Raw genomic sequence first — 27,857 nt, 5'->3', positions numbered from 1 at the left:
TTGCAGTCTGAAATTTTGCAGTGAATTTGAAACTTAGGTGAGCCATCTCATTCTTCACTTCCTGTAAACCACTGCAGAGAGCTTTCTTTCTCCAGGAAATTAGTTTCCTTCTTTTTGTTTGATTGGTGATCACTGACTATGGAAATAAAATAAGAACTTTAAGATAAAACTGTGTCATGTATTTTAAATACATATTTTAAGGGCACATATTTATATTAAAAACTGACCAAAGAAATCTAGGTTATAGTAATAGTAGAAACTGAGGAGGAAGGGTAAAAATCACCTTAAAAGTAACAAAAACTGTAAAGTCTTTAATCTTTTAAACCATCTTACAGGAATAGCATGATTCGATGTTATTACATAAACCAATATTTGGGGAGGTAACTTTATAAACAGAACTAGGAATAAGGTTTATTATATTTATTATTAGGCACTAGTTGTGAGCCAAAGGCTGCTTTAATAACTTAGTATATGTACAACTTCTCAATAGCACCTAACAGCAACAACATTGAAAGATTAAAATAAAGTAGCATTTAGATTTTTTTTTTTTAAATCATTATGGCTGCAGCTGGAATACTCAATGAATCTGAGCATTCTTCTGGTGTCATATTCTATGTTAATTATCTCAACATGTATACAATGGTAATGTCTTTATAGGTTTTTAACATCTCCAGCTAGAGAAGCTCTGAAAGGCCATTAAGTTCCATCAAGGAATACTCCCTTTTTGCTCTTCTGTTTAACTACTGGCAAAAATCTGTTTTCATTGCTTTGAATACCTACTGTATGGCACATTCTAATGAGGTTTGTTTCAGAGCAAAGAAAAATTCTGCCCATCACTTTTTTTCCCCCATCACTTCTACTTTAAGTAAAATTCTTAGGTTTCTTTCTGTTCATCACACTGTGCTCAGTAGTGTAGAATTGAACAAAAGCTTTCTAACAAACAGCTCTTGGAGGTGTGGGGAGTAGGTAGGGCTGGCTTCTGGTATTAAAGACCAAACTACAGTCATTTAATCAAAGTCTCCCTTAATCCCTTCTTCTAGCCCTCTTTTGAACACTAAGCATGTTTGTAGTCTGCTTTATGGGATAGATACCTTCTTCTGATGTTTGGTATGTGTCCATGTTTAGTTCTCATCTACTAGAGGTTTGGGATGACCCCATATTTCCATGCAGTTAACTTTCAACAAAAGTTTGCTGATATTGAGTCTACAATAGATCATATATATTTTCATATATTACTTCCTCTGAAAAGTCTTCAGTCTTCCATCCAACTGACTTAGTACTGCAACCCTTTGTGCTCCTAGATCAATGGTTCTCAACCTTCCTAATGCCACGGCGCTTTGAGTTCCTCATGTTGTGGTGATTTCCGACCCCCCCCCCCGAACCATAAAGTTACTTTCGTTGGTACATAACTAATTTTGCTACTGTAATGAATTAGGCAACTCCTGTTAAAGGGTCGTTCGACCCCCAAAAGGGTCACGACCCACATGTTGAGGACTGCTGTCCTAGATATTGATCTTATAACCTAAAACTAACCAGCTACCCTCAAGTCAACCCCGACTCAGTGACCCCTTCTGTGTCAGAGTAACTACTTTACAGGGTTTTCAATGGCTGTTTTCCTAATGTAGATCACTATGAACATACAATTAACATAACCCTTAGCACATTATAGTTGAGTTTGCTATTATATTGTTTGCTACTCACAAAGATCAAAACTACCAACTACTTCTCAGAAGAAACATGAGGTTGTCTGCTCCTGTCGAGTTTTATAGCACCAGAAACCCCATGTAGGGCTGCTATGCATCAGAATCGACTAGGATGGGAATGTGTGTTGTTTTTATCACAACTACCTAGATTATGTCTGCATGAAGGGTGATTTTAAATTTGGATAACTACAACAATGGTGTTGACATAAGTAAAAGTTTACCAAAGAATTCACTTTTGATGAAAAAGTATTTGGTTTTATTATAACAGTTGGAATAATCATGCTTGCCAGGACTAAGGATATGTATATAATTCATGCCCCCGCCCCCTTGGTTTCACTTTAGAGACAGAACTTGTGGTTTAATGGGTGACAATTTGGACTGCTAAGCACACAGTTGTCAGTTCAAAGCTACCAGCCATTCCTTCAGAGAAAGATGAGCTTTCCTCTCCCCCTTCCTCCCCCCCCCCAAATCTATAGCCTCAGAAACGCATAGGGAGAGTTCTGTCCTGTAGGGTCAGGTTCCTATGAGTCAAAATTGATTCCATGGCAGTATGTTCAGTTTTGGAGTTTTGACTTCACTCAAAAACCTAGGGGGTCTTTATGTAACACATAATATATATCCAGGTCTCAGATGGAATAACCTAGACCTAGGGAATAAGATTTAAGAGCACATAAGGAAAGATCAGTGGTAGCTTAGTTAGTATACAAATGTATTATATATCCAGATAGAACTGGATTTTCATTTTGTTTTTGTTGCTGTGATTTCTATTGTTTTACCTGGTAATGGTATGACTTTTATTTCTGTATCAGTGAAGTTATCCTAATACCGATTCCGATTTCTTGGGGGAGGAGTCAGATGTTTAGATGTTTTAAACCTTTATAAAGTGCCTATAAGTCAGAATTGACTCTAGAGCAATACGCGTGAGTGAATGCGTGACTAATTGTGATGAACTGCATATGGAAATTTGTAGAAAATGCCTCATCTATACTCCCCAAAAGGTTTTAACTCAACTTTGTCCATTTGAAAAACATTTTGTTCTTAATAAATGTTATAAACATGTTTTAGTAAAACCTTGTTTTTGAGAAGTCTTTTTAAAGTTGAAAGTGTTTTTATCTGAAAAAATGAGAAGCTGCTGTGTTTGAAAGTCTGATAACCATCTGTGCTAGATTTTAGTAAAAAAAACAAACAAAAAAAACCCCCCCAAATACAAAAAAAACCCAACAAAAACCAGGAGAGGAGTTATCAGCTCTGGATCTGATTTGTGTTGCCTGTAACCACACTCCAGATCGCATGCAGTCAGAATAACTCCTGTGTCAGAGCTGTACTAGAAGCCTCATGGTTTTCTATGATTGCTATTCAGAAGATGACCACACCTTTCTTTGAAGTGCCTCTGGATGGACTTGAATTGCCAAGTGAGCTCAACATCTGGACCACCCACGATTCCACAACCAAATACTGAGGCAATTCTAGTCACCCCATGAGAACTGGAGTAAGAAAACTTTGCTAATGGGTGACTGATGCATCCTTCTGGGAGTCTGCAGTAGTCAGGGCAGGATGACCATGACCACTGGGTTGATCACCTTTTTAACCCCTTCCCCTTCCCCTCTGAGCTCACTTCCTGCTAAACTTATTTACAGAAAATATAAATGTTGTTGTTCTGGTAAACAAGTCCTGGTGATGCTGTCCGACAAGCTTTGGACTGCTAACCATGAAGTTGACAGTTCAAACCCACCAGCCAGACCTTGAGAGAAAAGTGAGGCTGTCTGCTCCCATAAAGATTTATAGCCTCAGAAACCCTACAGAGGGTTACTGTAAGTTGAAATCAAACCAATGGCAGTGGGTGGGTGGCTTCTACTGGTCCAGTATGTATGTGCCATCAATAACAGAGGATTTTAAATTTAACCTTAGGTTAATCCTCTGGACAGTGTAGCAATAAATAAACATTTGTTCCTTCCTATATAAAACCCACTTCCATCGAGTACTCTGACTTATAATCACTCTATTTAGAATAGCTGCTAAGGTTGCCAAGATTGTAAATCTTTAAGGGAACAGATAGACTCATCTTTGCCAGTGGTGCTGCTAGTGGGTGTGGACCACTGCCCTTGCAGTTAACAGCACAATGCTTAACACTCAGGGCCACCAAGCCTTCTTTCCTTCCTGTAATATCTTGCTACCATTGAATCAATTCTGAATCATAGCAACCCTATACAGTGGGAAATTACCCCCTCTGTGTTTACAAGGCTATAAATCTTCATAGGAGCAGGCAGGCTAACATATCTCTCTTGGAGTGGCTGGTGAGTTAGAATTGCAGACTTTTGGGGTTAGCAGTTCAATGTATAACCCAGCATGCCACCAGGACTTTCATCCCTTACTCCTTAGAGGCACTCCTATCTCCTGATGAGATGTCAAGACTTAGAATACATGAATGCAGTGTATTATTTATTCTCTTCACAGGAGTTAGTCTGGATGACCCATAATTTCTTGTTCTCTTTTACTGTTCTTATTGTAATTCTCTCCAACTCATTCCACACGACCTTTCCCCAGGGCCTTGGTTTGTAATGGTTTCAGGACCAAAGGAGCAGCAGAGAATAGTAGTTAGGAATTCAGGCTCTAGCTTAGTGTCAGACAGACCTGGCTTTAAATATAGCTCCGTCACCTTGAGTAAATAACCTCTTCAAGCTCCAGCTTCCTCATCTGCAAAATAATAATATTTCGGACAGACTGTGACTATTATAAGATAATGAGTGAAACTTTCAACTGAACTGCAACTGTTATGTCATTGCAGAAAATGCAATTCAGACAGAATGCATGCTCTGCTCTGGGCTTTTATCCTAGTATAGTGTCATCAGAAGCATCTTCTTAGTGCATTTCCTGGAACATTGAAGTAACTAACAGCATTTCCTATGGTAAATATTAAAGAGTTTAGGAAAAGGAACTGGAGGGGGAGAAAAGGGGTACAGAAAGCCAGTTATTAGGCTATAATTTAGCCTGTTGGTATTTGCCCCAGTGACCACTTGTCTGTCAGTTTGTCATACTGTGATGGTTTGTGTGCTGGAAGCTGCTGTGAGGCTGGAAGGTACGTCACTGGTATTTTGAAAATACCAGCATAGTCACCCAAATTGAGCAGGTTTCAGCAGAGCTTCCAGATTAAGGGCAGACTACTAAGAGGGAATAGGCTGTCCACTTCAGAGGAACCAGCCATTGAAAACTCGATGGAGGCATCAAAACACTGTTAGATACTGGAAACCTCATGATCAGCAGAACACTGTCGATATAATGCCAGAAGATGAGCCTCTCAGGTCAGATGTCATTGAAAATATGACTGAGGAAGAGCTGCCTTCTCAGAGTTGACCACAATGATGTGGATGGAGGAAAGTCATCAAGAACAAAGGCTTCTGGACATTGATTTGATGATGGGGCATGAGTCAGAATGAGAAGAGACAGCAGCAAACATGTATTAATAATTGAAACTTGGAAATGTCGGAAGCATGACTCTTAAGAAAATTATAATAAAAAATGAGATGGATCACATAAAGATCAATATCTGAGGCATTAGTGAGCTAAAATAGAATGATATAGGCTATTTTGAAGCAGAAAATCATATGGTTTATTATGCTGGAATGGCAGAAACAAGAAGAATGGTATTGCATTTATTTTCAAAAAGGACATTTCAAGATAGATCTTAAAGAACAATGCTGTTTGTGATAGATAATACTTATGCATATTCAAGAAAATGAATGCATTTCAGCAATGTTACTATTATTCAAATTTATGCACCAACTAGTAAAGCTAGCAATGAAGAAATTGAAGAATTTTACCAGCATCTTCACTCTGAAATTGATCAAACATGCAATCAAGATGCATTGGTAATTATTAGTGATTAGAATGCAAAAATCAGAAACAAAAAGAAAGAAACAGTAGTTGAAAATGTGGATTTGCTGACAGAAAACAAAGCTGGAGATTGCATGATAGAATTTTGCAAGAATATTTAGAAATTTGCAACAAATTCTTCATCACAAACACCTTACCTTTCTTCACCAACACAAAAGGTGACTATACACAAGTGGACTTCTCCAGATGGAATACACAGATATCAAATGAGTCAAATTAGTCTGTGCGAAGAGACAGTGGAGAGGGCTCAACATCAGCAGCTAAACCCAGACTAGAGCTAGACTGTGGAACAGACACCAAAAGCTCATATGTAACTTCAGGTTAGAGTTGAAGAAAATTCAAATAAGTCGGTGAGAGCCAAAACGTAAACTTGAGTCTATCCTATCTGAATTTTAAGAAAATCTCAAGAACAGATTTGCCACATTGAACACTAGTGACAGGTGACCAGATAAACTATGGGATGACATCAAGAACATCACACACAAGGGAAACAAAATGTCATTAAAGACAAGAAAGAAAGAAAAGATCGATGTGGATCAGAAGAGGCTCTTAAAGTGGCTCCTAATTGTAGAGCAGCTAACACAAATGGAAAAAATGACATGAGAAAAATTACGGGAAAAAATCTAAAGGGCAGCTCATGAAAATAAAAATGTAATGAAACAAGCAAAGAGCAAGAGTTAAAAATAAAAAAAGGATTTTCCATGCTCAGTTTAAAATAATAAACTGAAAAAAACTAAGGAAAAATTTCAAGTCTCAAGTTATATTAAAAGTATGTATGGTCAAAATATTAAATGGTGCAGAAAGTAAGAAGATGGAAAGAACACAAAGTCATTGTACCAAAACCAACTAGTCAACATTCAACCATTTCAAGGGGGGGCCTTAACAACCTGCAATTGTAGACTTCTGACTGGGGGTGGGGGTGGGAGGCAGCGCTTGGCACCTCATCTGAACTGGTTAGATTTATTCACAAGGGAGCTATACTGAAAGTCTAAAGGTGTAACAGGGTGGAGGGCGGGCACGAGACCATTCCACCCAACTGCAAGAAGAGGAATGGGGGTCTTGTAGGAGGCTCACCTTTGAGTTACGAATGCTGAGGACTAAAAGGGAATAAGGTTGTTAGGTAAGTGGTTCCTGGGATATAGAATCCTGGAAGAAAAGGGGATTAGACTGAAGGAATATAATGGGTCCTGCTCTCTATTGAACAGAGATGCCAATCTACTCTGAGTCAGGATATCAGTTAGACTTGGAGCTGTTTGTATGGCCTTTCTTTTTTCTTTTTCAGTGTCTATCAATATAAGACAGGCAAGATAAGCAATCCCAAGGAGATACCAAAGGGACTGACATTTGGGAAGGGAGGGGATGGGAGGTGAGAAAGTGAGTGGTAAGCCAATAATGACAGTGACGGGAATAGCAAGGGTTCTAAAACTGACTGTGAGGAGGGTGCAGAGTTCTTGGTCATATTTCATCAATTGAAATGTATCCAAGCGGAATTACTGAGAGGTGAAAGATGGGTAAACATGATAGTGGGGCAGGAGTAAAGAAAAAAAAAGAGGAAAGAAGAAGAAAGTAATAATTTTATATATGTATCTAGATATGTATATATGTAAATAAATATAGACATATAGTATTTGTCTATGTATGTATATATGTAAATGGAAGAGGATAAACTTTGGGCCTTTACTTAAATCTTACCTCAGCACAAGAATGGTTTGTTCTAATAATGTGGCACTGTATGATACTCACCTTCCTGACATGATTGCTGAAGACAAAATAGATGCATAAGCAAATGTGGGAAAGAAAGCTAATGGTGCTTGCCTATTAAATGATATAGCATCTGGGGTCTTAAAGGCTTGACCTTAAAACAAGCATCCATCTAGCAGAGAATCAACTAAGCCCACGTGGAAGAAGCACACCAGTCTGTGTAATCATCAGGTGTCAATGGAAAGAGGTATCAGAAGTTCAAAAGCAAACAATTTGATGGAAAGGAGCATGGACAAAGTAAAGACCCACCTGTAAGATAATTGGACAGTCCCCCCACAGAGGGGCCACACAGAAGGGATGGGAACAGTATAGTACTGAGGAAACACATAACTATCCTCTAGTTCCTTAATATTTCTTCCCCTTACTATTATGGTCTTCGTTGTACCTAATTACTCTGGTTAAACCTTCGAATGTTCATTTATATAATTAAAAGCCCTCGGCGCATGAAAGCCAAGCTGGATAACCCTTCAGAAACAGTAACGAGACTAATAATTCCCTGAGGGTATAGGAAGAGAGTGGGGGACAACAGAAGGAAGGGAGAGCTGATAGCAATGATGACTGTATAACCCCACTTGAGGGAATGAATAACTGTATTGCAGGTGAACAAATACATGGGATGGTGTAATATACAGCAAATAACAACAACAATAAATATATATATAAAACAATAAGAGTTCCTAGGGGGGAGGGGAGGGGAGGGAAGGGATAAAGAGGAACTGATATCAAGGAGTCCAAGAAGAAAATGTATTGAAACTGATGGTGGTAGCATTTGTACAATTATGCTTTATCTAACTGAAATAAGGATTGTTACAATATCTATAAGAACTCCCAATAAAATGATTAATAATAGAAATTTTAAAAATAAATAAATTGTGGTGCTGACAAAGAATTTTGAAAGTCCCATGAACTTCCAAAGGAACAAACAAATCTGGCATGGAAGAATCAAACCGAAACCACACTCTGTGCCATGTAGTAAATGCTGACTCATAGGAACCCCATGTGGATTACAAGGCTGTTAACTGTTTACAAGAGTAGAAAGCCAAGTCTTTTTTCCTCAGAGCTGCTGGTGGTTTTGAACTGCTGACCATTCAACTGTACCAAATGTTCTTTAGAAGCAAGGATGGCAAGACTTTGTCTTAAATACTTTGGACATGTTATCAGAAGAGACTCACTCACTCTCTCACGCACTCACACACTCACGCACTGCCATTGAGTCAATGCAGCAAACTTTAGGACAGGCAGAACTATCCCTGTGCTTTCCTAGACTGTAACTATGGACAGGAGTAGAAAGCCTTGTCTTTCTTGTGAATCAGGAGAGACTGGTCCCTAGAAAAGGACATCCTTGTTATTCAAGCAGGGGGGCAGTGGAAAGACCCTTGATAAAGTGGGTTGACACAAGGGCTACAACAATGCGCTGAAGCATAACAATGGTGAGGATGGCGCAGGATCAGGCACTGTTCCGTGCTGTTTTATAGAGTTGCTATGAGTCTAAACCAAACTAGACAGCAACTATCAATAATTTTCTTTCAAATACAAGTGAACCAATGGATGTTACGCTTGGAAGTATTAAAAAGGAAGAGACTGTACTTATTCTTCCAGCTGGTGGTAAAACTTTAGTAGCCACTGTTAATCTTATAGGATCTAGTAAAAATAAATAAGTGGAAAGCTGAAATAATGCAAGTCTGTTCATTTCTCATCACAGAACTAGAAAGAGTCATAAGAAACCTGTCATTCTTCAGGTGGGTGGTGATCTGGAAGAAAGGCTTTATAAGTAGTAAAAAAGTTCACTGGTAGTAGGATTCTACTGCTTTTTTAAATTTAGAAGGGTAATGTCAGAAAATTGCTATAGGTTTATAAAAAATAATTTCAGTGAAAATTAGTATAATTGACTAAAAGTAGTTCCAGTTTATTTGATTAAGATACCATTGGAAAAAGCCACTTAAATCCCAACACAAATAAAATACATAACTAAGTTATGGTACATCCTCCATGTCATAATTAAGAATCAGATTTTAAGATTAATCACATGAGGAGTTGCTTTTAAAATTTAAAAATAAGTAGGCCTAGATATAATATAGATCCAACTTTGTTAAAAATGTAAAGTAGAAAAAGTGTACAAAAGGAAACAATAGTTAGCCAGTCAATAAACCTAAATAATATTATAAGTAAATTTATTCTCTTCTTGCAAGCTCTTTTTAATAAACATTTCAAAAGAAACACTTAATAGTTAAAATACTTAAAGCTAATGTCCATTTTTAACTTAAGTCACAATAACATTTTTAACTTATGTAAGGTATCATAAAACAGATATGCATACAAGAGAAAAAAGGATAATTGAAAGAGGGAAAGCTTTCGTCACTAAATTAGGACATATTGTTCTAGGACAAATGACATAACTATCTGTAAGGACTGACTAGTGCTCAATAAACAATAATTATAAATCTAATTCTATGCAACATTAAATCATACCTTGAGCATAGCTATAAGCTTGAGAAGGATCAACTACTTTGTCCATTGAGAACGAGTTGTATAATTCCTGAGAGTGTTTCCCTGTCACTTCTACTGTACCACTGGATGAAGATGATGAAGATAACCCCAGTCTAACATATCTTCCTTTTTTGCCACAGAGTGAACAATCTACTGGTGTGGCACTAGGTCCCCGGGGCAGGTGAATTTCATCTCTGTTGTAGTTTCGCACAGCTCCACTGTGGTGCACAGAGCGTTCTCGTTGCCAAATATAATGGGTTGGTGCAATGGCCATAACCTATAGTGGAAAGCTTATTTTTAGAACTTTACAAAGATTTTATAGTTCAGTAGTAGTAACTTTATTAACTCAAGAACAACTTTAAACTTTGGTTACCAATGTTAAAGAAAAATAATATATTTCCAGATCCATCAAGTAATCAGTTACTTGCCTCCTTAAGACTATTCTGAGTTTGGGGAAAATGCATTTAACCCAAGAACTTTGTGGTTCTGTTTTTCTAAATTCCGAGCCTGGAATCAAATAAAAGCTGAGGGAGAACTCAGCTTTAAGGATACTGTGGCATCTGGAACATAGAATAAGTAACTACAGTAAAGAAAACTTTCTTCTTAATGAAGCAGCTATCCTCAATGATGCATGCAATTGTGGTTTTTCATATCACGTAGGCATCCTGTATAGTCCTCTTTCTAGCCTGTGAACTAGATTATAGACATTAAGCAATTAACAGCCAAAATAAATTCTACCACTGAGATGCTGATGTCCAAAAAAAGGATAAAAAATAGTAAGATCAGAACAGGTAGAAAAAATAGCATTTTTTCTATGAAGAACCCTTATATATTTTTCTAATTTAATTCTAACTCAGAGCTCATGTGGTATAGTGGATTATGCACTGGAATTCGACCAGCAGATGGAACCACCAGTCACACCTTGGAAGAAAGATGAGAGTCTTTCCATTTAACAGCCTAAAAAATGTTAGAGAAACGTTAAGCCATGTCCTAAAAGGTAGCTGTAAATCAGAATCTACTTGATGGCAGCGGATTTGGTTTGCATTTTTGACAATCACAACTAAGCTCTTTCCAATAAAAGGATTTGAGGTGGCTTACAAGAGCAACTCTGAGAGAAAATAAAAATCATGAAATTAGGAGCCTTAAGGGCAAAGTGGGCTAAGGGAGAGTAAAAGAACATGTGCCAACAATCAAGCATTTTAGTGACCGGCTGCCATCAACAAGTTCACTCTGACTCACAGCGCCCCCATGTAGATCCAAGCAGAATGTGCTCCCAAGGCCGGGGAAAAAGAAAAGGAAGAAACAAAGTACAAAACTCATATCTGAGAGAATTCGTTCCTTTTTTTGGACAATGGGAGTATAATGGGAAAAAAATGTTGCGTTTAATGACCATGACGTCACAATTTTTCTAAGAATCTTTTTCTTCTTCATCTATTTATATCCCAAAATAAAATGATATAAAATTTTAAACAGATAATGAAAATATTAAAATTTTTGTAAAATACTATACAAATGTTATTCACCAACATAGAGCTATTTTTCGAATTCAGGTTTATTTTAGGATATGGAATATTTTGTGTGGCATTATGCCAGTAAAGGGCTCTCAATAACAAATAGTTAAATTTCTAACAACATGTATTGTTACTTAACTGCAGCAAATTCTATCCCTTCAGTAAACTACACAAATGATGAAATATCAATTTATAAAAACTTATCGTATTCATAAATGAACTATTTATTGAACATATCGTTATAGCAAGATAAAATCTATTAGTTGGTTGCCTTTTCTGTATACCAACATGATTTTGAAAAAGTAATTTTTATTGCCACCAGGGGTATATGGTTGAAACATGAAAGGAAAAAAAAACCATCTTATTTATTGACCCTGGGAGTACGGGGCGTGGCCACATGAACTAGGTTAAAACTTGTTTTTCTCATTTATTGTGTTTCTACTTCATGGATAAGATGGCAAGAGGAAAAGGAACCAAAGTTATTCCAATTCATTCTGTCAGTCAGTAAATGTTAACTGAGAACCTACAATGTGCCAGGCACTGTTCTAGTTACTGGAGATATAATAAAAACAAAGTAAAGACCTTGTCTTCTTAGATTTCTACTCTAGTGAGTAGAAATAAACATTAGCAAGATACATAAGCAAAATAGAACACATCATATAGTGATTAAATAGCTGAAGAAAATTCAAACCAGGAAAAGGGAATAGAGTTAACAGCAGGAGATACTGGTTCAAAAAATGTCATACACAGCTTGGTATTTTTACTCAATAAAGGCTCCTATGACTTAGCTGCTATCTTTTTTGTCTTATGCTCATAAGGTTGCTAATTTCCAAGCTTTTTTCTGTTGTAGAAGATACTGCTTTGTGTAGGGTGGGGAGGAAAGGTCTTACTAAGGTGGCATTACATAGAGTTCTGGATGAAGTGAGGAGTTGAAGTATGCTGTTATCTGGGGGAAGGAAATTCCAGGCAATGGGAATGCCAAATACTAAGATCCTGAGGCAAGAATGTGCTTGGTATGCTTACAGAACACCAAGCTTCCTGAATCTTCTCTTCTTTACACTAAAAATCTCTAATCCTTTCTATCATTCCATATAAGCCATTTTTTCTTTGGAGACTCTGTTTTCCTCTGGGTAGACTATTGTCGGTCAATGTAATCAAATGTGCTATGTTAGGTAGAATCTGATAATACTCCTCTTGTGGACATTGGCATTTCTGTGCGGTGCAAACATGGTTAATGTGTTTGGCTGGTAACTGAAAAGCTGGTGGCTTGGTTCTAACCCTGAGGGTCCCTGGAAATTTTCTGAAAAATTAGCCATTGAAAGTCCTGTGGAGCACAGTGCTATTCTGATACATGATAATGATTAATGCAGCCTAAGTTTGCACAACATTTTCCATAGGATTCACTAAAACAGCCACGTTTATGAGTGTCTAAACTGTATCATTTAACCAAGAATCCCTAGTAGCACAGGCTAGGCATTGGCCTGCCAGCTGAAAAGTCATCGGTTCAAATATACCAGCTGCTCCAGGGGAGAAAGCCATCCTCTGTAAAGATTTCCAGCCTTGTCAATTCCAGAAAGCAGTTCTAGTCTGTCCTATACAGTCAACACAAGTCAGAACTGACTCACTCAATGGCAATAGGGTTATCATGAAACATTCTCCTTTACTCTTTAATAGCCTGGTGTTCATAGCAGCAGAAATTGCAGCTCCAAAACTCTTACAGTTAAAATTGTAATACTTGTATCTTGAAAGCAGGCAAGCAGTCACTGGGAGGCAAGTCACTGCCTAGTCCTATCTCTTGCCTCTGGAATTCCCTCCTTGTTCTTGGCAGAGTGGCCAATGAAATGTATTTACTTTGAAAAAAAATTAAGTTTTCAAATCAGGACAGCTATAGTGCCAACGATGGTAGCTAGGGTGCAAACTACCCACTCATGATATAGGGAAACAGTGGTAAAATAAGAACAATACAGAATTCATTCATAGACCTGTCATTGGAAGAAGTATACGTTAATGCTTTAATATAGTTCCATGGGTTTTATACACCCTTCTTGACATTTTTTCAATTAAATTTAATCTTGTACAGTCTTCTAAGTTATTTCTGAATTCTTTCATTTTTCTCAACATTCAACACTCTGAATTTAGTATGATCTACAAATAGCCATATCCCCTATGCGTTCATTTTATTAACAGATATAATTAACAAGGTTGGTTCTGGGACTAGTTCTGTAATATATCACACTGAAGTCTTCCCTCTGGTTTGACAATGAACCCATTACTTGAGTCTTTGGGCCCAAGTACCTTAACTGGGTATGACTTTACCAAATTATAGGATCATCTGAAACATACAAACTTTTCTGAAAGAGTACTGGCCTACAGTGATCACAGTTCCATTCAATTTTTCCAGAATTTGTTTAGTTTAAAACATGAACTTCCTTCTTTATTAAAAATCAGAACATTTGAAGCCTTTCAAAGTTTGGCATCCTACCACTTATCTTAATAGAATCTGGCATCAAATAAACTTACTTTATATAGTCTATGTGAAAATCGGTATAGTTTTTAAACTGAGTTAAATTTCTTTAAATTTTATACCTTGTGGCTGGTATTTCAATCTTAAGAATTTGAAATGTCTCATACTTTCAGGTAGACTATATTCAATTCTTATGTTATTAACATTCTCAATAAGACATTTTGGTACATTCATACCACCCTTTCGCAATATGCTTACTGGTGATTTTTAGTTAGGATGAGTGCACTAAAATAAAAACACCTGTTATGCAAGTAGACTGCTCTGAAATACAGAAGTGACATTTAAAATTATTTTGATACAAAATTCAAATGGTAACACTGCAGTACACAAGTTATATTCATGGTAATGATCGAGGATAATGATGGATAGTAATCTATCCTCATATAAGTAACAAGTGAAACATTAGAAGCACATTAAAAAATAAGAAAGTTACATAAACAGAAGATAAGCAACAACACATATAAAGTATTTTAAAATCCTTACCTCCTCACAGCATCGTCTGCTTACAATTGCCCTATAATCAATTCTATCCCAGAGTTGGTCCCTTAACTGTAAGAAATTAGGGAACAATTTTCTCCAATTTTTTCCTAAAGCCCATGGAAAAATTTCATACTTTGATTCTTCTTCATCTTCTTCAACTGTATTAGCCAGATACCTACCAAAGAAGACCAATAATACAACAAAGCAATGGGTAAAAGACAATGGTAAATGAGAGTTCATCTTCCCCACCCACCAAGAAAGCTTACACACACCTAAAAATGTTCAACATTATTCATAAAGAAATGCAGAGAATTAAAGAAATAAAAATAGAAATGCAAGAGGGCTTTAAAAAGTTTATGGAAAAAGGGAACTGAAAGATGATGGAATTTTTCCATAAAAGTGTTGATGCCCCTTGTGCATAAAAAATTGCTTTATTAACAATGGATACCTTTTTATTCCTATAAAGCCTTTAAACTTTCATTCTGGGATGTATTTAAGTTTCTTTGAAACAGTCTGATCCATTCAGGTCTTGTTTTTGTGATTTGTTAGGCAGTTATGGAGCAACGTTCAGTGTGGGGCTAATAATTCCCAAATACTGAGACAAGAACTTCCTGAGCACTCTATTTAATGCCCCATAAAAAGAGTTTTTCCACTCTGGCCGTTGGGAATAGGCACTATCACAAGCCTTGTATGAATGACAAGCACTGTTCCCGCTAATCTTTTCTTATGTTATTTCCTCAGAATCAGGTGGTTTCCATATATATATACTGATGTATACTGTGGGGACAAGGCACCTCCCCAAAGAAAACATAACCTATAATAATAAATTAATAACAAACTTACCTAAAACTAATACATAAGGTGGAAGTAAAGTTAACAGTCAACTATATAACTATTTCAGATGTTAAAAACTTAAGTAGGCACATTATCCTAGGAGTAGAAGATGCATACAAGACTAAATTAGATTTCGAGATAAGAAAACTATAGTATGTATTATAAAAAATACACTGAACAGGATTTATGGCAGATTAGACAATGCGGAAGAAAAGTTTTGTGAACTTGAGAGCAACAATAAAACCATCCAAAATGAAATAAACAAAAATACTGAATGGAGTGGAGCATCAATGAGCTTGTACAACTATTATACGTGGATATGAAGTCTTCAGAAGGCCACGGGGGGGGTAGACAGAAAAAAAGTTTTAAGGAAAAATGGTTGAAATGATTTATAAGTTTGATGAAAAATATAAGCTTATGCATCTAAGAAGCCTGACAACCCCCAAAGCACAATAGACATAAAACAAAGCATATCATATTCTAATTGCTAAAATCCAGTAATAAAAGGGAAAAAATTTAAAGCAGAGAAGAGACATGTTAGATAACACAGAAACAAAGATAAAGATGAAGCAGTATTTTCACCAAAAATAATGTAGCCAAGGTAGTGGAATATCATATCTTAGTTAAAATATGACTGCCTTTAACATGATGTTCATTTAAAGATCATATATATGATCAAAGTGACAGCAGCAAAATGAAAATGTAAATGAAGGCTATATATGTATATATCCATGTATATAATTAGGTATGCAAAATCTGAGAGAATCACTACAGAACCACAAAAAATGTCAGAGGAAGTCCTCAGACAGAATTAGTAATACCAAATGAAAATATGGCTTTAAAAAAAAAAGAAAATATGGCTTTATCTACACAAACAGTAGGAACAGCAATGCTAATTATATGGGTAAATATATCAAAGTAAAAAAACTCTTAAAAAGATCAATTGACTTGCTTTAACATGGTACAACCACTGTAAAATGGTACAAGCACTGTTAAAAATTGGAAGGTACTTTATGAAGAAACTAGAAATATGAGGGGTCTTTACAAAATTCATGGAAAAGTGGTATTAATTAATAACAAAATTTTCCACAAAAAATTTAGGCCCCCTTGTAGAACTGTCCAATAATGTAGCAATCCCACTCGAGACCTGTTTTAGTTATGATAGCAAATAAATGAAAACCACTGAAGTGTATATCAATGGTGGAGTAGATAAGCAAACTGTGTTATATACATATAATGGAATATTATGTAACCATAAAGAATAAGTCCATGAAAAATATTACAACATGAATGGAAATGGAGGACATAATGCTAAGTGATGTAAGTGAAGCATACGTATAAGGACAAATATTGTATGATCCATCTTTTATAAAAAGACAATAATGGATAAAGAGACCAATGTTTATTAGTGGTTATGAAGAAGGCGATGGGATAGGGAAAATATGCTTTACACACAGAGACTTGTTATTTTTGGTGATGGGAAAAATGGCACTAAGAGTAGATATAGGGAGCACAATACAACCAAAGAAAAGACGGTATCTGAGTAGCAATGTATGGGTATAGACAAATAGGTATTTAGGTAGGTACAGATTTGTACATAGGTGAGAACATATAGAAAAATCTGCAAAGAAAAACTAAATCCACTGCTATCAAGTGATCCCGACTCATAGTGACCCGCTATGTAGTGTCTCTGAAGCTGTAAATCCTTAAAGGAACAGACAGTCTCATCTTTCTCCTGTGGAACAGCCGGTGAAGTTGAACTGCTGACCCTGAAGTTAGGAGCCTGACACATAACCTACTATGTTACCAGGGTACCTCGAAAGATCTATAAAAAATAAAGCCAACTCACTTCACTCAGTCAATTCTGACTCATAGTGAGCCCACACAGAGAGTAAACCTATTCCTTTGCATTTCCAAGACTAAATCTTCGCAGAAGTTCATAGCCTTGTCTTTTTCCCATGGAATGGATGGTAAATTCAAACTACTGGCCTTGCAGTTACTAAATTCACTGCCATCAAGTCAAACCTGATCACAGCAACCCTATAAGACAGGGCAGAACTGCCCCCATGGGTTTCTAAGACGAACTTTTTACAGGAGTAGAAAGCCTCATCTTTCTCCTGAAAAGAAGCTGGTGGTTTCAAACTGCTGATCTTGTGGTGGGCAGGCCAACATGTAATCCATTACACCAACCAGGACTCATGCCTTGCAGTTAGGTATGGGGGCAAATACAAGTATGTAGATGCAGGAACGCATATTCATTGAAAACACAAATTCAAATACCCTGTAGAAATAACCAAATACCTTCCAAGACTGATTTTGTGGGTTTGAAGGCTTAGGATGGTAACTCAGAGACAACTCAGTTAATTGCATACATAGTCCACAAAGACAATGTTCTACATTCTACTTTGGTGAGGAATGACTGAGGTCATAAAACCTTGAGATGACCATCTAAGGCAGTGGTTCTGAAGCTTCCTAATGTTGCGACCCTTGAATACAGTTCCTCACACTTTGGTGACCCCCGTATGTGGGCATATCTGCATGTGGGTGGACCCTACTGGAGAGAGATAGAGGAGCAGAATCTCGGTTCCTAAGACCATTGGAAATATGGTCTTAGGTGACCCCTGGGAAAGGGTCATTCACCCCCCAAAGGAGCCATGACCCCCAGGTTGAGAACCGCTGATCTAAGGCAATCTATAGGCCTGAATCAATCCTGGCACTAGTGGGGGGGAAATGTCTTCATAGAATGTTAAATGTAATTTAGTCTTGTAAGTTTTCTGGACTCAATTCAATATGGAAAATGAAGGAAAGCACCCTGTTTTGATGACACATTTTATGAAACTCAGTGGTTTTGAAATTTTGTAATGAAGTGGACATTATCCATTATGTGATCAAATGTGGTCTTCTCCCTTTTCACATGATGTTAATTTTTGAGTAGTGACCTTGTCTATACAACCTAACTATTATAAATGAGGAGTAGGTATACTGAGCTCATTTTCCCCTAGTCACAGGAAAATGAGTCCTCTAAATAGATGCAAAGATCTGTTTCTTCTAGCCCTCCTTAACATCCATGTACAGGGTAAAATGTAAAGATATTCTTAAATTACATGGATTCTAGCAGAATTCTGACCTATTGATGAAGAAATCATATGCATGAAAGCCATTTAAAGATCACAAAGCTACTATGAATTATCTAATATAGTCAATAAAAGATTTTGAAGATTCACTCTAGTTCTTTGACACAGTCCAATTTGTTCATTAATATAGTCAGTGAATATTAACGGTATCGGATATGAACAACTCATTACAGACATAAATAAGAGGAGCCCTGGTGGAATAGTGGTTATGCACTGGGTTGCTAACCACCAGGTGAGCAATTAGAAACTGCAGTTGCTCACAGGAGAAAGATGAGGCTTTCGAATCCCATAAAGAGCTACAGTTTCAGAAATCCACAGGGCCAGTTCTACCCTGTCCTACAGGGTCGCTATGAGTTGGAATCAATTCAAGGAATGAGTTTGGTTTTCAGTTTTGTTTTGTTATAGACATAAGTCCATGGAATATGCCTACAACATTTTCTCAAAGTTGTTCAATGTAAAAGGACAATGATGATTTTAACTACATATTAACTAGAAGTTTCAGAGAATACTCCAACTTTAAAATAATATCTAATTACTACTAACAGACTATGCAAATACTAGTCTCTGCATACCTAAGACTACAAGAACTAGATGGTACCCAGTTACCACTGCCAACTTCTGTGAAAATGATCACATTAGAAGGTCCTGAATAGTGGGAGAAACTTTTGTGAAACAACACTCAAAAATCTTATTAAAGGTCAGGTTTATTGGTTGAACGGAGACAGGTGGGACTCTTGAGACTGTGGCCCTTCTTCACCCTCAGACCTGAACTCATTTCCTATCATATTAATAAATCATTTAAGATCACAAGGGCAGCATTTACTCAACAACAAAGTTCAGATGGTTAGGAAAAGAGGAGAAATTAAAGCAGTAAACACAGGGACAGAGGCATAAGTGATGGTACACTGAGGGTAATGCAAAGGATGAGTTGAAACAAAATGAGTGAGACTTGTTGAATCTAAAACTGATGATCTGTAGTTCATGATAAAAGTTAAAAACAAACAACGGAAACAGTATTTAAGTTCAAGGAAAACTTATATGGGAACACTGAAAAATGTTAACAGGTACAATACAAACTCAAGCAGAACATTGAACAATAAATCTTAGGCATACGGTATGATATTAATGAATAAACATAGAAAATAGTCTATGAAGGGAAAATATGTAAAGCTTTCATAGAGGAAGGCCTATTTAAGTTTTAAATAAGGTAGCATGTATAACAAATAATTACTACAAAAATCACTTAGTGAAAAAAGCATACTTACAGAGCAATGAAGAAATTTATCCTGGTGTGCTCCTTTATAGTAAACCTAGCCCTCTTGAAATAAACAAAAGTCATAGCCAAGAGGTACTGTGGAGGAAAAAGTTAAAAATTATTAACAGTGCTTTATGCAAATAAGTAAAACTGCATTAAAATTGTTTAACTTTCAATTTTTTAAAAATTTTGGATATTTTTATCTATATCTTTTTTTTGGGTTTTACATCATTTTATTGGGGGCTGATACAACTCTTATCACAATCCATACAGCCATCCATTGTGTCAAACACATTCGTACATTTGTGGCCCTCACCATTCTCAAAATATTTGTTTTCAAAAAACATTTTATTAGGGACTCATACAACTCTTATCACAATCCATACATATATCAATTGTGTAAAGCACAGCTGTACATTCTTTTCCCTCATCAATTTCAAAGCATTTGCTCTCCATGTAAGCCCTTTGCATCAGGTCCTCTTGTTTTCCCCTCCCTCCCCGCTTTCCCCTCCCTCATTAGCCCTTGATAATTTATAAATTATTATTTTGTCATATCTTGCCCTGTCCCATGTCTCCCTTCACCCCCTTTTCTGTTGTCCCTCCCCCAGGGAGGAGGTCACATGTAGATCCTTGTAATCAGTTCCCCCTTTCCAACCCACTCACCCTCCACTCTCCCAGTATCGCCCCTCACTCCCCTGTTCCTGGAAGTATCATCCACCCTGGATTCCCTGTGTCTCCAGCTCCTATCTGCACCAGTGTACAACCTCTGTTTTTGCCACATTTCTTTGATATCTATGATGTATGTACATATACATCTGCTATTCCTAAAAAGTTTGTGGGAAAAAATGGAATTCAAATATAACAGAATTTTCCCATGGGCATTTGAGGTCCCCTCATACATATGTACACATATATAATCACACACATTTTTTCTAAACCTTTTGCGCTGGTTTCAGACATTCACACTCACTTAAAATTACCTCTAATTACAAATTAGAATAACATGGCTATATTTGCATGTGGGAATAGTATTTTAAATGCATTATCAGAATAATTATGTCTACTCTGAATTAGGACATTATGTCAGGTTCTGACTAGTCAAGTTAAAAAGAAGTTGCCATCTTGATGCATTAGATTCCCTATCTAAAATGTCTGTTCATCTCGTTTTCTGGGCTTGGCACAAAGATGATTCCAAGTTTTCAATGAAACTTTCAGTAAAGGTCTCTTGAAATATTATACACCTAGATATTTCAAACACTACCCCCTGTAGTCCTAAAATTACGGTTATTATACATTTTAACTCAAAACATTGTTTTAATTTTTAAATCAACTCCATATGAATTGGGCATTTAATATTAATAATTACTGTAAAATTTTAAAATCACTAGTGATATTTTGGTTATTTAAAAGGGTCCACCAGGAAATATTTATTGTTAAAATGTTAGAATGTAACCCACCACACTGAGGCAAAACACTAAGGGCATGTGGCAGAGCAAAAGAAGAGCAGAGCAAGGAGCCCCCAAGGGAGTGCAAAGAAGGATAGACTTTAGGGCCAGAGCGTGGCACACCATAGGACTCAACTGGAGGACATGCCTACAAGTCAAAAAACAGACCTTGATCTATTTAGTTTTTTCTCTTTTAAAAATCTATTTATTTAATTTTTTCTTGGTCATTGGTTTTCTTTGTTGTTCTCACTGTGTTCTCTTTTGTTGCTCAGTCTATGCCTTGTTATCTTGTGCATATTATTATCTCTGCAGATGTATCTAGATAAGAGAGGCTGGATGAACACTCTGGAGGAGAAAACAACAGGACCAAGGGTTCTGGGGGGACATGGGAGGGGGAGGGGAAGGAGGTGGTGTTGACCAACCCAGGGACAAGGGAGCAACAAATGATCCAAAATTAGTGGCAAGAAGGGTATGAGGCCCGGCAGGGATTCAGCAAGGGCAATGTAACCGAGAGAAATTACTAAAACCCAAATGAAGGCTGAGCATGATAGTGGGACAAGAGGAAAGTCAAAGGAAATAGAGGAAAGAACTAGGAGGCAAAGGGCATTTATAGAGGTCTAAATACAGGCATGTACATATGTAATTATATTTATATAGGATGGTGAGGAAATAGATCTACGTGCATATATTTATAGATTTAGTATTAAGACAGCAGATGGACATTGGACCTTTACTTAAGTACTTACACAATGCAAAAACACTTTGTTCTATTAAATTGGCATTCTGTGATGCACACCTTCCCTACATGATCGTTGAAGACAAATGTGTACATAAGTAAATGTGGTGAAGAAATCTGATGGTGACTGGGTATCAAAAGATATACCGTCTAAGGTCTTAAAGGCTTGCAGGTAAACAAGCAGCCATCTAGCTCAGAAGCAATGAAGTCCACATGGAAAGTAGCACACCAGCCTGTGTGACCACAAGGTGTCGAAGGGACCAGGTATCAGACATCAAAGAACAAAACATCTTATCAGTGTGTGCCCACCTTCCCGATATGGTCACTGATGACAAATGTGTGCATAAGCAAATGTGGTGAAGAAAGCTGATGGTGCCTGGCTATCAAAAGATATAGCGCCTGGGGTCTTAAAGACTTGAAGATAAACAAGCGGCCATCTAGTTCAGAAGCAACAAAGCCCACATGGAAGAACCACACCAGTCTGTGTGATCACGAGGTGTCAAAGGGATCAGGTATCAGGCATCAAAGAACAAAAAAATCATATCATTGTAAATGAGGGGGGCGTGCAGAGTGGAGACCCAAAGCCCATCTTTAGGCAAGAGGACACCCCTTACAAAAGGGTCTTGAAGAAGAGATGAGCCAGTCAGGGTGCAGGATAGCAAAGATGAAACATACTACAATGTTCCTCTAGTTATTAAATGCTTCCTTCCCCCCCTGCCCACTTATCATGATCCAAATTCTACCTTACAAATCTGGCTAGATCAGAGGATAGACACTGGTACAGATAGGAAACACAGGGAATCCAGGACAGATGATCCCTTCACGACCAGTGGTGAGAGTGGCAATACCAGAAGGTGGAGGGAAGGTAGGGTAGAAAGGGGGAACCGATTACAAGGATCTTCATATAACCTCCTCCCTCGGGGTTGGACAACAGAAAAGTGGGTGAAGGGATACATCTATATGACAAAATAATAATTTATAAATTATCAAAGGGTCATGAGGGAGGAGGAAATGAGCTAATAGCAAGGGCTCAAGTAGAAAGCAAACGGTTTGAGAATGATGAGAGCAACACATGTACAAGGTTTGAGAATGATGAGGGCAACAAATGTGCTTGACACAATGTATGTATGTATGGTGATAATAATTGTACGGCTCCCAATAAAATGATTTTTAAAAATGTTAGAATGTCTCAATTTGCTTCAAAGTAATCCAGTTTAGCAAAGAGGGCTTAGAAGAAATGCACAGCCACGAGTTGATCAATGTAAAAGGCTCATGGGCGTTCTTTGTTCTAGTCACTGTACTAAAAGTTATGTTTGAAATTTTACAAAATAAAAAATCTTCTCTAATTTTATCTTAGCCATCTTAAACTCAAAATAAAATTCTCATCAATACTCTTTAATTAGCATTTAATCACAAGCTGGATTTCTGTTCATTCCCTTTTCTGTAGGCTGCCACTATACTGCATGATGTGAAATCATGCTGAATTTCCTAAGGTGACTCATGATCTAAAGTGCCATCTGCAAAACTAAAACTTTAACTGTCCAGATAATTCTAACAAATATCAGTGCTCTAGTATGTAAGTTAGCAGCGACATTTGAAATAAAGTACTAGTGACATTTTTAATAAAATAAAGAACATGCTATTCCTAAAAAAGTAAATACCATGTTAAACTAATTTAACCTTAAAAGACTGGGACTTGTTTTATTGGAGTTATTCACAAAATATTAATTATTATTATGCATAAAAGTCTTAGCGGGGTGAACATCACAAACATTCCTTCTCTGCAGCCTGATGAAAATAATTCTACCCAAAAATACATTAAGTCTATGCCAAATATAACTTTCAAATAAACAAATACGAAGGCCACTTAATTAACATTTTATAATTACTATAATTATATTCCACAATTGTTTCCTACAATTCTACAATTACTCCAGTATATAATGGATCTATGGTGTATGCTAATTTTAAAAGTTAACATGTAAAGACTCTAGGAGTAATACAGGCTAGTTCTTTTCTTAAGCCTAAATAAAAGAAAACTCTTAAAAATCCGTAAAAGTCATTGCTGGTAATAATTTGGTTACCAAATTTACCTTGTCTGCAATTTTACAGCAGCAGTCCATCCATAAGAAATCTTGAATTAAATCGTCATCTACAACAAAAGATAACTATGAATTGCCTTTTTCTGTTTAAAAAGTTAATTTTACAAAGCATTATAAGTAATTTTTAGAGATCAAAGACATGAATTTACCAGTGTTATCTAAGATATAATGTTCAGTTCATTGCAAGCACTGTATAAAAATCTTCCATCTTATTCCCATTTGATTTGCTTTTATATCTCAGCTTGGAGAGTTGGTAAAAGTACTTACATAATAACCGGTAGCTTTTTGAGAACTGCTTGAGTAACTCTAGACTAGCTCTTCATTGTTTTCCAAAATCAATCCTTAGTGAGTGAAAATGGGATCTAATAAACTCCCATGACTTTATTTGAAGTCTCAGTCCTTGAGAAATAATGATTTAATAAATACTCTGCTTTCTAAATATAGTTTATCTTCCCTATGCCTTTCGACTGTTAGGTTCCAGGATATTTTTAGTTTGGAAGTATTCTTCTTCTCTCCTCCTATTTATCTATTAGTTAAATATAAAAATATGGATCTATATTAAAAATTCACAATTCATTAACAATTTCTAATTAACATTTTAGAATGTTAGTGTTAAAATTCATACATGATAAAAAGATTAATAAAACTACTGCTAAAAAGAATAACATCTAAAAAGAGAAAACATCGCAAATTTCAAGGGCTAAAAATATATTGAGTTTTTAGAATACAACTTGGGAAATCTGCTTTTCCCATCTCTTTTAACTCCCTTTATTGTAAGAAAATATAACTTCTTTTATGTTCATTTTTACACTTCAGAAAGATGAAATAGGAATAATTTCTGCTAAATTAATTTCTATTTCGATTTCTAAGTGACATAAGATGGTAAAGCCACGCATTTCCTTTTATCATGATCACTTAAGGATACGACGAAAGTTTATGGGTAATGTCTTGTTTGGCCATTAATAATGAGGAAAACGTGTATTAACAATATCCTAGATCTAACAGAAACATTTTTATAGTCTGTGTTTTTCTATGTAAAATCTTGTATTTTTTCCTTCTGATTTGATCTTCTCATTTTGCTTTTTGGAAATTTATAATAAACCTTCCACTCTACCTAAAAAAAATTGTTCTCTCAGAAGTTCAGACTCTTGTCCCCAACTAACATCTCTTATAAACATCATCTGATCTTCCTTTACAAATAAGAAAGCCTATAATAATCCCAGAATGGGCTTTCTAGCTGAGTAGATTCAGTCCCACAAATATTTACCAAAACCTATCCCTAATTCTAGTCAATTCTACCAGTTATTTCCTACTTTACTACCCTACCTAAAAATCAATAACAACAATTAATTCCTTCTCTTTTTCTTGGCCAGAAGCACGTAAAAAGAAGTTTCTTTTTGGTTATTTGGAAAGAATTGTACCAGAAAAGTAGTTTTGTCTCATAATATAAACAACTTCAAACTCAATTTCATTGTGAGCATAATTATAAAGGAAAGCTAATTTTAAAACTATTCTCAAGGTGTAATACTGAAACTTCTAGGGTAACTATCTTCCCTTTTGCTTAATAATGAACATTTCAGGACACCCTGCAGGCTCAGTCAAACTGAGCCAGTTGGCTTATCTGTGACTTTATATAGTAGTTTACTTCAGACTAAACAAAATTCACACTGTGAACCTAAATTACCTAACATTTATAACTGACACCTGGACCTAAGTAATCTTAGAATCTGGATAAATCTGGATTTTTAATGCTAAAGTAAACAAATAAAAAGCCAACATTAAAAAAAAAGGTAAAACAAAAACTAATATGGTCAGATGGGAAATTTGACACAGAATTAACAGCATCCACTGATTACTGCAAAAATTATAAAATAGATGTTTACACTAGGTATTTTACAATTAACAGTATCACAATATTTCAAACCTACCAAATAATTTAAAGAAAGCAGTCATTTCTTGGCGCTGTATAACTAGACAAGGTCCTTTGGAGCGTTTAGATTTGATGTTATTATGTGGACTTTTTTCAGATGCTTGCCAACTATCTTTAAATATAGGACGCTTCAGATTTAGTGGTTTTTTGGATTGATATGATCTATTTGACCCCGATTTTACATGAACGGTAACCGTTGGTGGTGTTTCACAACACATCTGATTGTGCCTCATTTTGGCTTCCTGGGATTCCTATAAAAGTAAAACATAATCATCAGACTCTTACTCATTTAGACTACAAAACAATTGGGTGACACTATAAGATAGTCACATAAAATGTTTCTGATCTTGCTATTAAAATGTTGTGACAGTAACACGTGAAAAACTTTTAGAATTTAATGCTAGGAAAAACTGTGCTTCCTTTGGGTAACTGATATAATTCCTTTTTCCAAATAATTAAGAATTAGGTACTAGAGTTTATTTACCATTTGTCTTTGGCTACTAGGAATATCAAAACCAAAATTGAGAGTTAATAATATAAATTGTTGAGCTTATAATCCCGTGTGATGTGTTTTCCCTGACAGTTTTTAAAAATTCTGCTTGCATACTAATATAATTTACTTTGTGATGTTATTTATCTTGTGTGTCATCTCAAAAATTTCTTAGAGCAAGGGAAACTATTCCCAGAACTTATTTATTATCAATATCAAACTATGATGTTTAAAAAGTAACTCCCACCCAACAAAAACATCTTTTCTTATCGGTAAATAAATTCCTTACTTTATTTAAAATTTTCACTTATTCAACAAGTATTTTTAGTATGTACCAAAAAGTTAAAAACAATTCTAGAAAAGAAATGGGTAGTATATGTACTTTGAAGAATTCTCATAAATTGGTCTCTTTAATTTTTAAAGTTATGTATATATCGAACCATGACACAGAGTAGGTGATTTTAAGTGTATATGAATGTTACTATTGAATAAATCTGAAAGTTACTCCACCAATGTTTAACAATATACAAAAGAAATGCTTTATTTTGTGATAAATCGTATGACTTTTAGTTAGTATTACTTTTGAGGTCACAGCATATCTAAAGTAATGGGGAAATGGAGATGTGAATAGACAAACTGGAGACTACTCTAAACCACAATGAGAACCTCTGAATTCATAACTCAGTAGTCTTGGCAGCCGTGCCTTCCTTGATGTTAGGTCCAGATTCTCCTTCCTGATTCTCAGAAACTTCCTGCTGGGAAAGGAAGGGAAAATGAGATTACATACAGATAAGCCCTATTCTATATAATGCAAGCCACATATGTAATTTTATGAATTCATAAAGCCAAATTAAAAAATAAGCAGGTAAAGTAAATTTTAATAATATATTTTATGTCATCAAATATATAAAAAATATCACTTCAATATAGAATCAGTTTTAAAATGACATTTTACATTTCCTCTTTCATATTAAGTCTCAGAAGTCTGACTGTTTGTACTTACATCCTATGTCAACTTAGATGTTAAATGTTCAACAGTTAAAACAAAGTAGTGTTTAATGAAAAAAATTACACTTCAGTTTTTAAATTTAAGTAACTTGAAATCCAGTTCCCTAACTGAACCAGCTACATGCATTTCAAGCCCTCAATAGCCAGGCTACTGTATTATGCAGTATAAGACTAGAATATGAAGAAATCAATTCTATAATTGCTTCTCCCTCATCTATGTTGTTTTCCCCCTTTTCTCTATCGTTCTTTCTAGTTCTCACAGTCCAGTCAAATCAAAGGCAATTATGGAGTCGTGGGGAGATAGTATAAACTTTACCAAAAATAGGTGACTGAGGCTATTGGGCCTTGAGACTTGCTTAATAACTTTCTACTCTTTCCTACCTAGCTCATCTGGGAGACAGCTGGAGGGCTTAGGTGCATCCCTTCGTTTGATAAGGAGCCTTACTTCTAAATGAAAAACAAACAAACAAAAAAAAAACTAGGCAGTAGGCAGGTTTCTAAAATCAGTGTGTGGCGGCTAGGTTGAGTGTACCAGAACATAGAATAACTGTGGACATCTTCTGGGA

The 27,857-nt window shown here is 36.0% G+C and overlaps 1 protein-coding gene across 1 annotated transcript; it reads right to left on the bottom strand.

The window, feature by feature from the left end:
* Positions 1-47: 47 nt before the first annotated feature.
* SPDYA (speedy/RINGO cell cycle regulator family member A) lies at positions 48-26,026 on the bottom strand. The gene is made up of 7 exons (XM_075535929.1): positions 25,792-26,026; positions 23,855-23,913; positions 19,591-19,676; positions 14,361-14,532; positions 9,825-10,119; positions 6,438-6,440; positions 48-136 (listed from the first exon to the last, which is right to left on the bottom strand). Exons 1-7 carry the CDS (start codon positions 26,024-26,026, stop codon positions 48-50), a joined length of 939 nt encoding a protein of 312 aa, XP_075392044.1.
* Positions 26,027-27,857: the final 1,831 nt, after the last annotated feature.

Source organism: Tenrec ecaudatus, chromosome 17 (assembly GCF_050624435.1).
Source record: "Tenrec ecaudatus isolate mTenEca1 chromosome 17, mTenEca1.hap1, whole genome shotgun sequence".
NCBI classification, from domain to species: Eukaryota; Metazoa; Chordata; class Mammalia; order Afrosoricida; family Tenrecidae; genus Tenrec; species Tenrec ecaudatus.
The sequence above is the reverse complement of the archived record's forward strand: the minus strand, read 5'-3'. Positions and strand labels throughout refer to the sequence as shown.

Coding starts and splice junctions, on each gene's coding strand:
- SPDYA (XM_075535929.1), bottom strand. CDS start 26,026: ATGAGGCACAATCAGATGTGTTGTGAAACACCACCAACGGTTACCGTT. Junction 23,914..25,791: donor TGCTTTCTTTAAATTATTTG/GTAGGTTTGAAA, acceptor CTTTTGTTGTAG/ATGACGATTTAATTCAAGAT. Junction 10,120..14,360: donor GCAGACGATGCTGTGAGGAG/GTAAGGATTTTA, acceptor TTTCCACTATAG/GTTATGGCCATTGCACCAAC.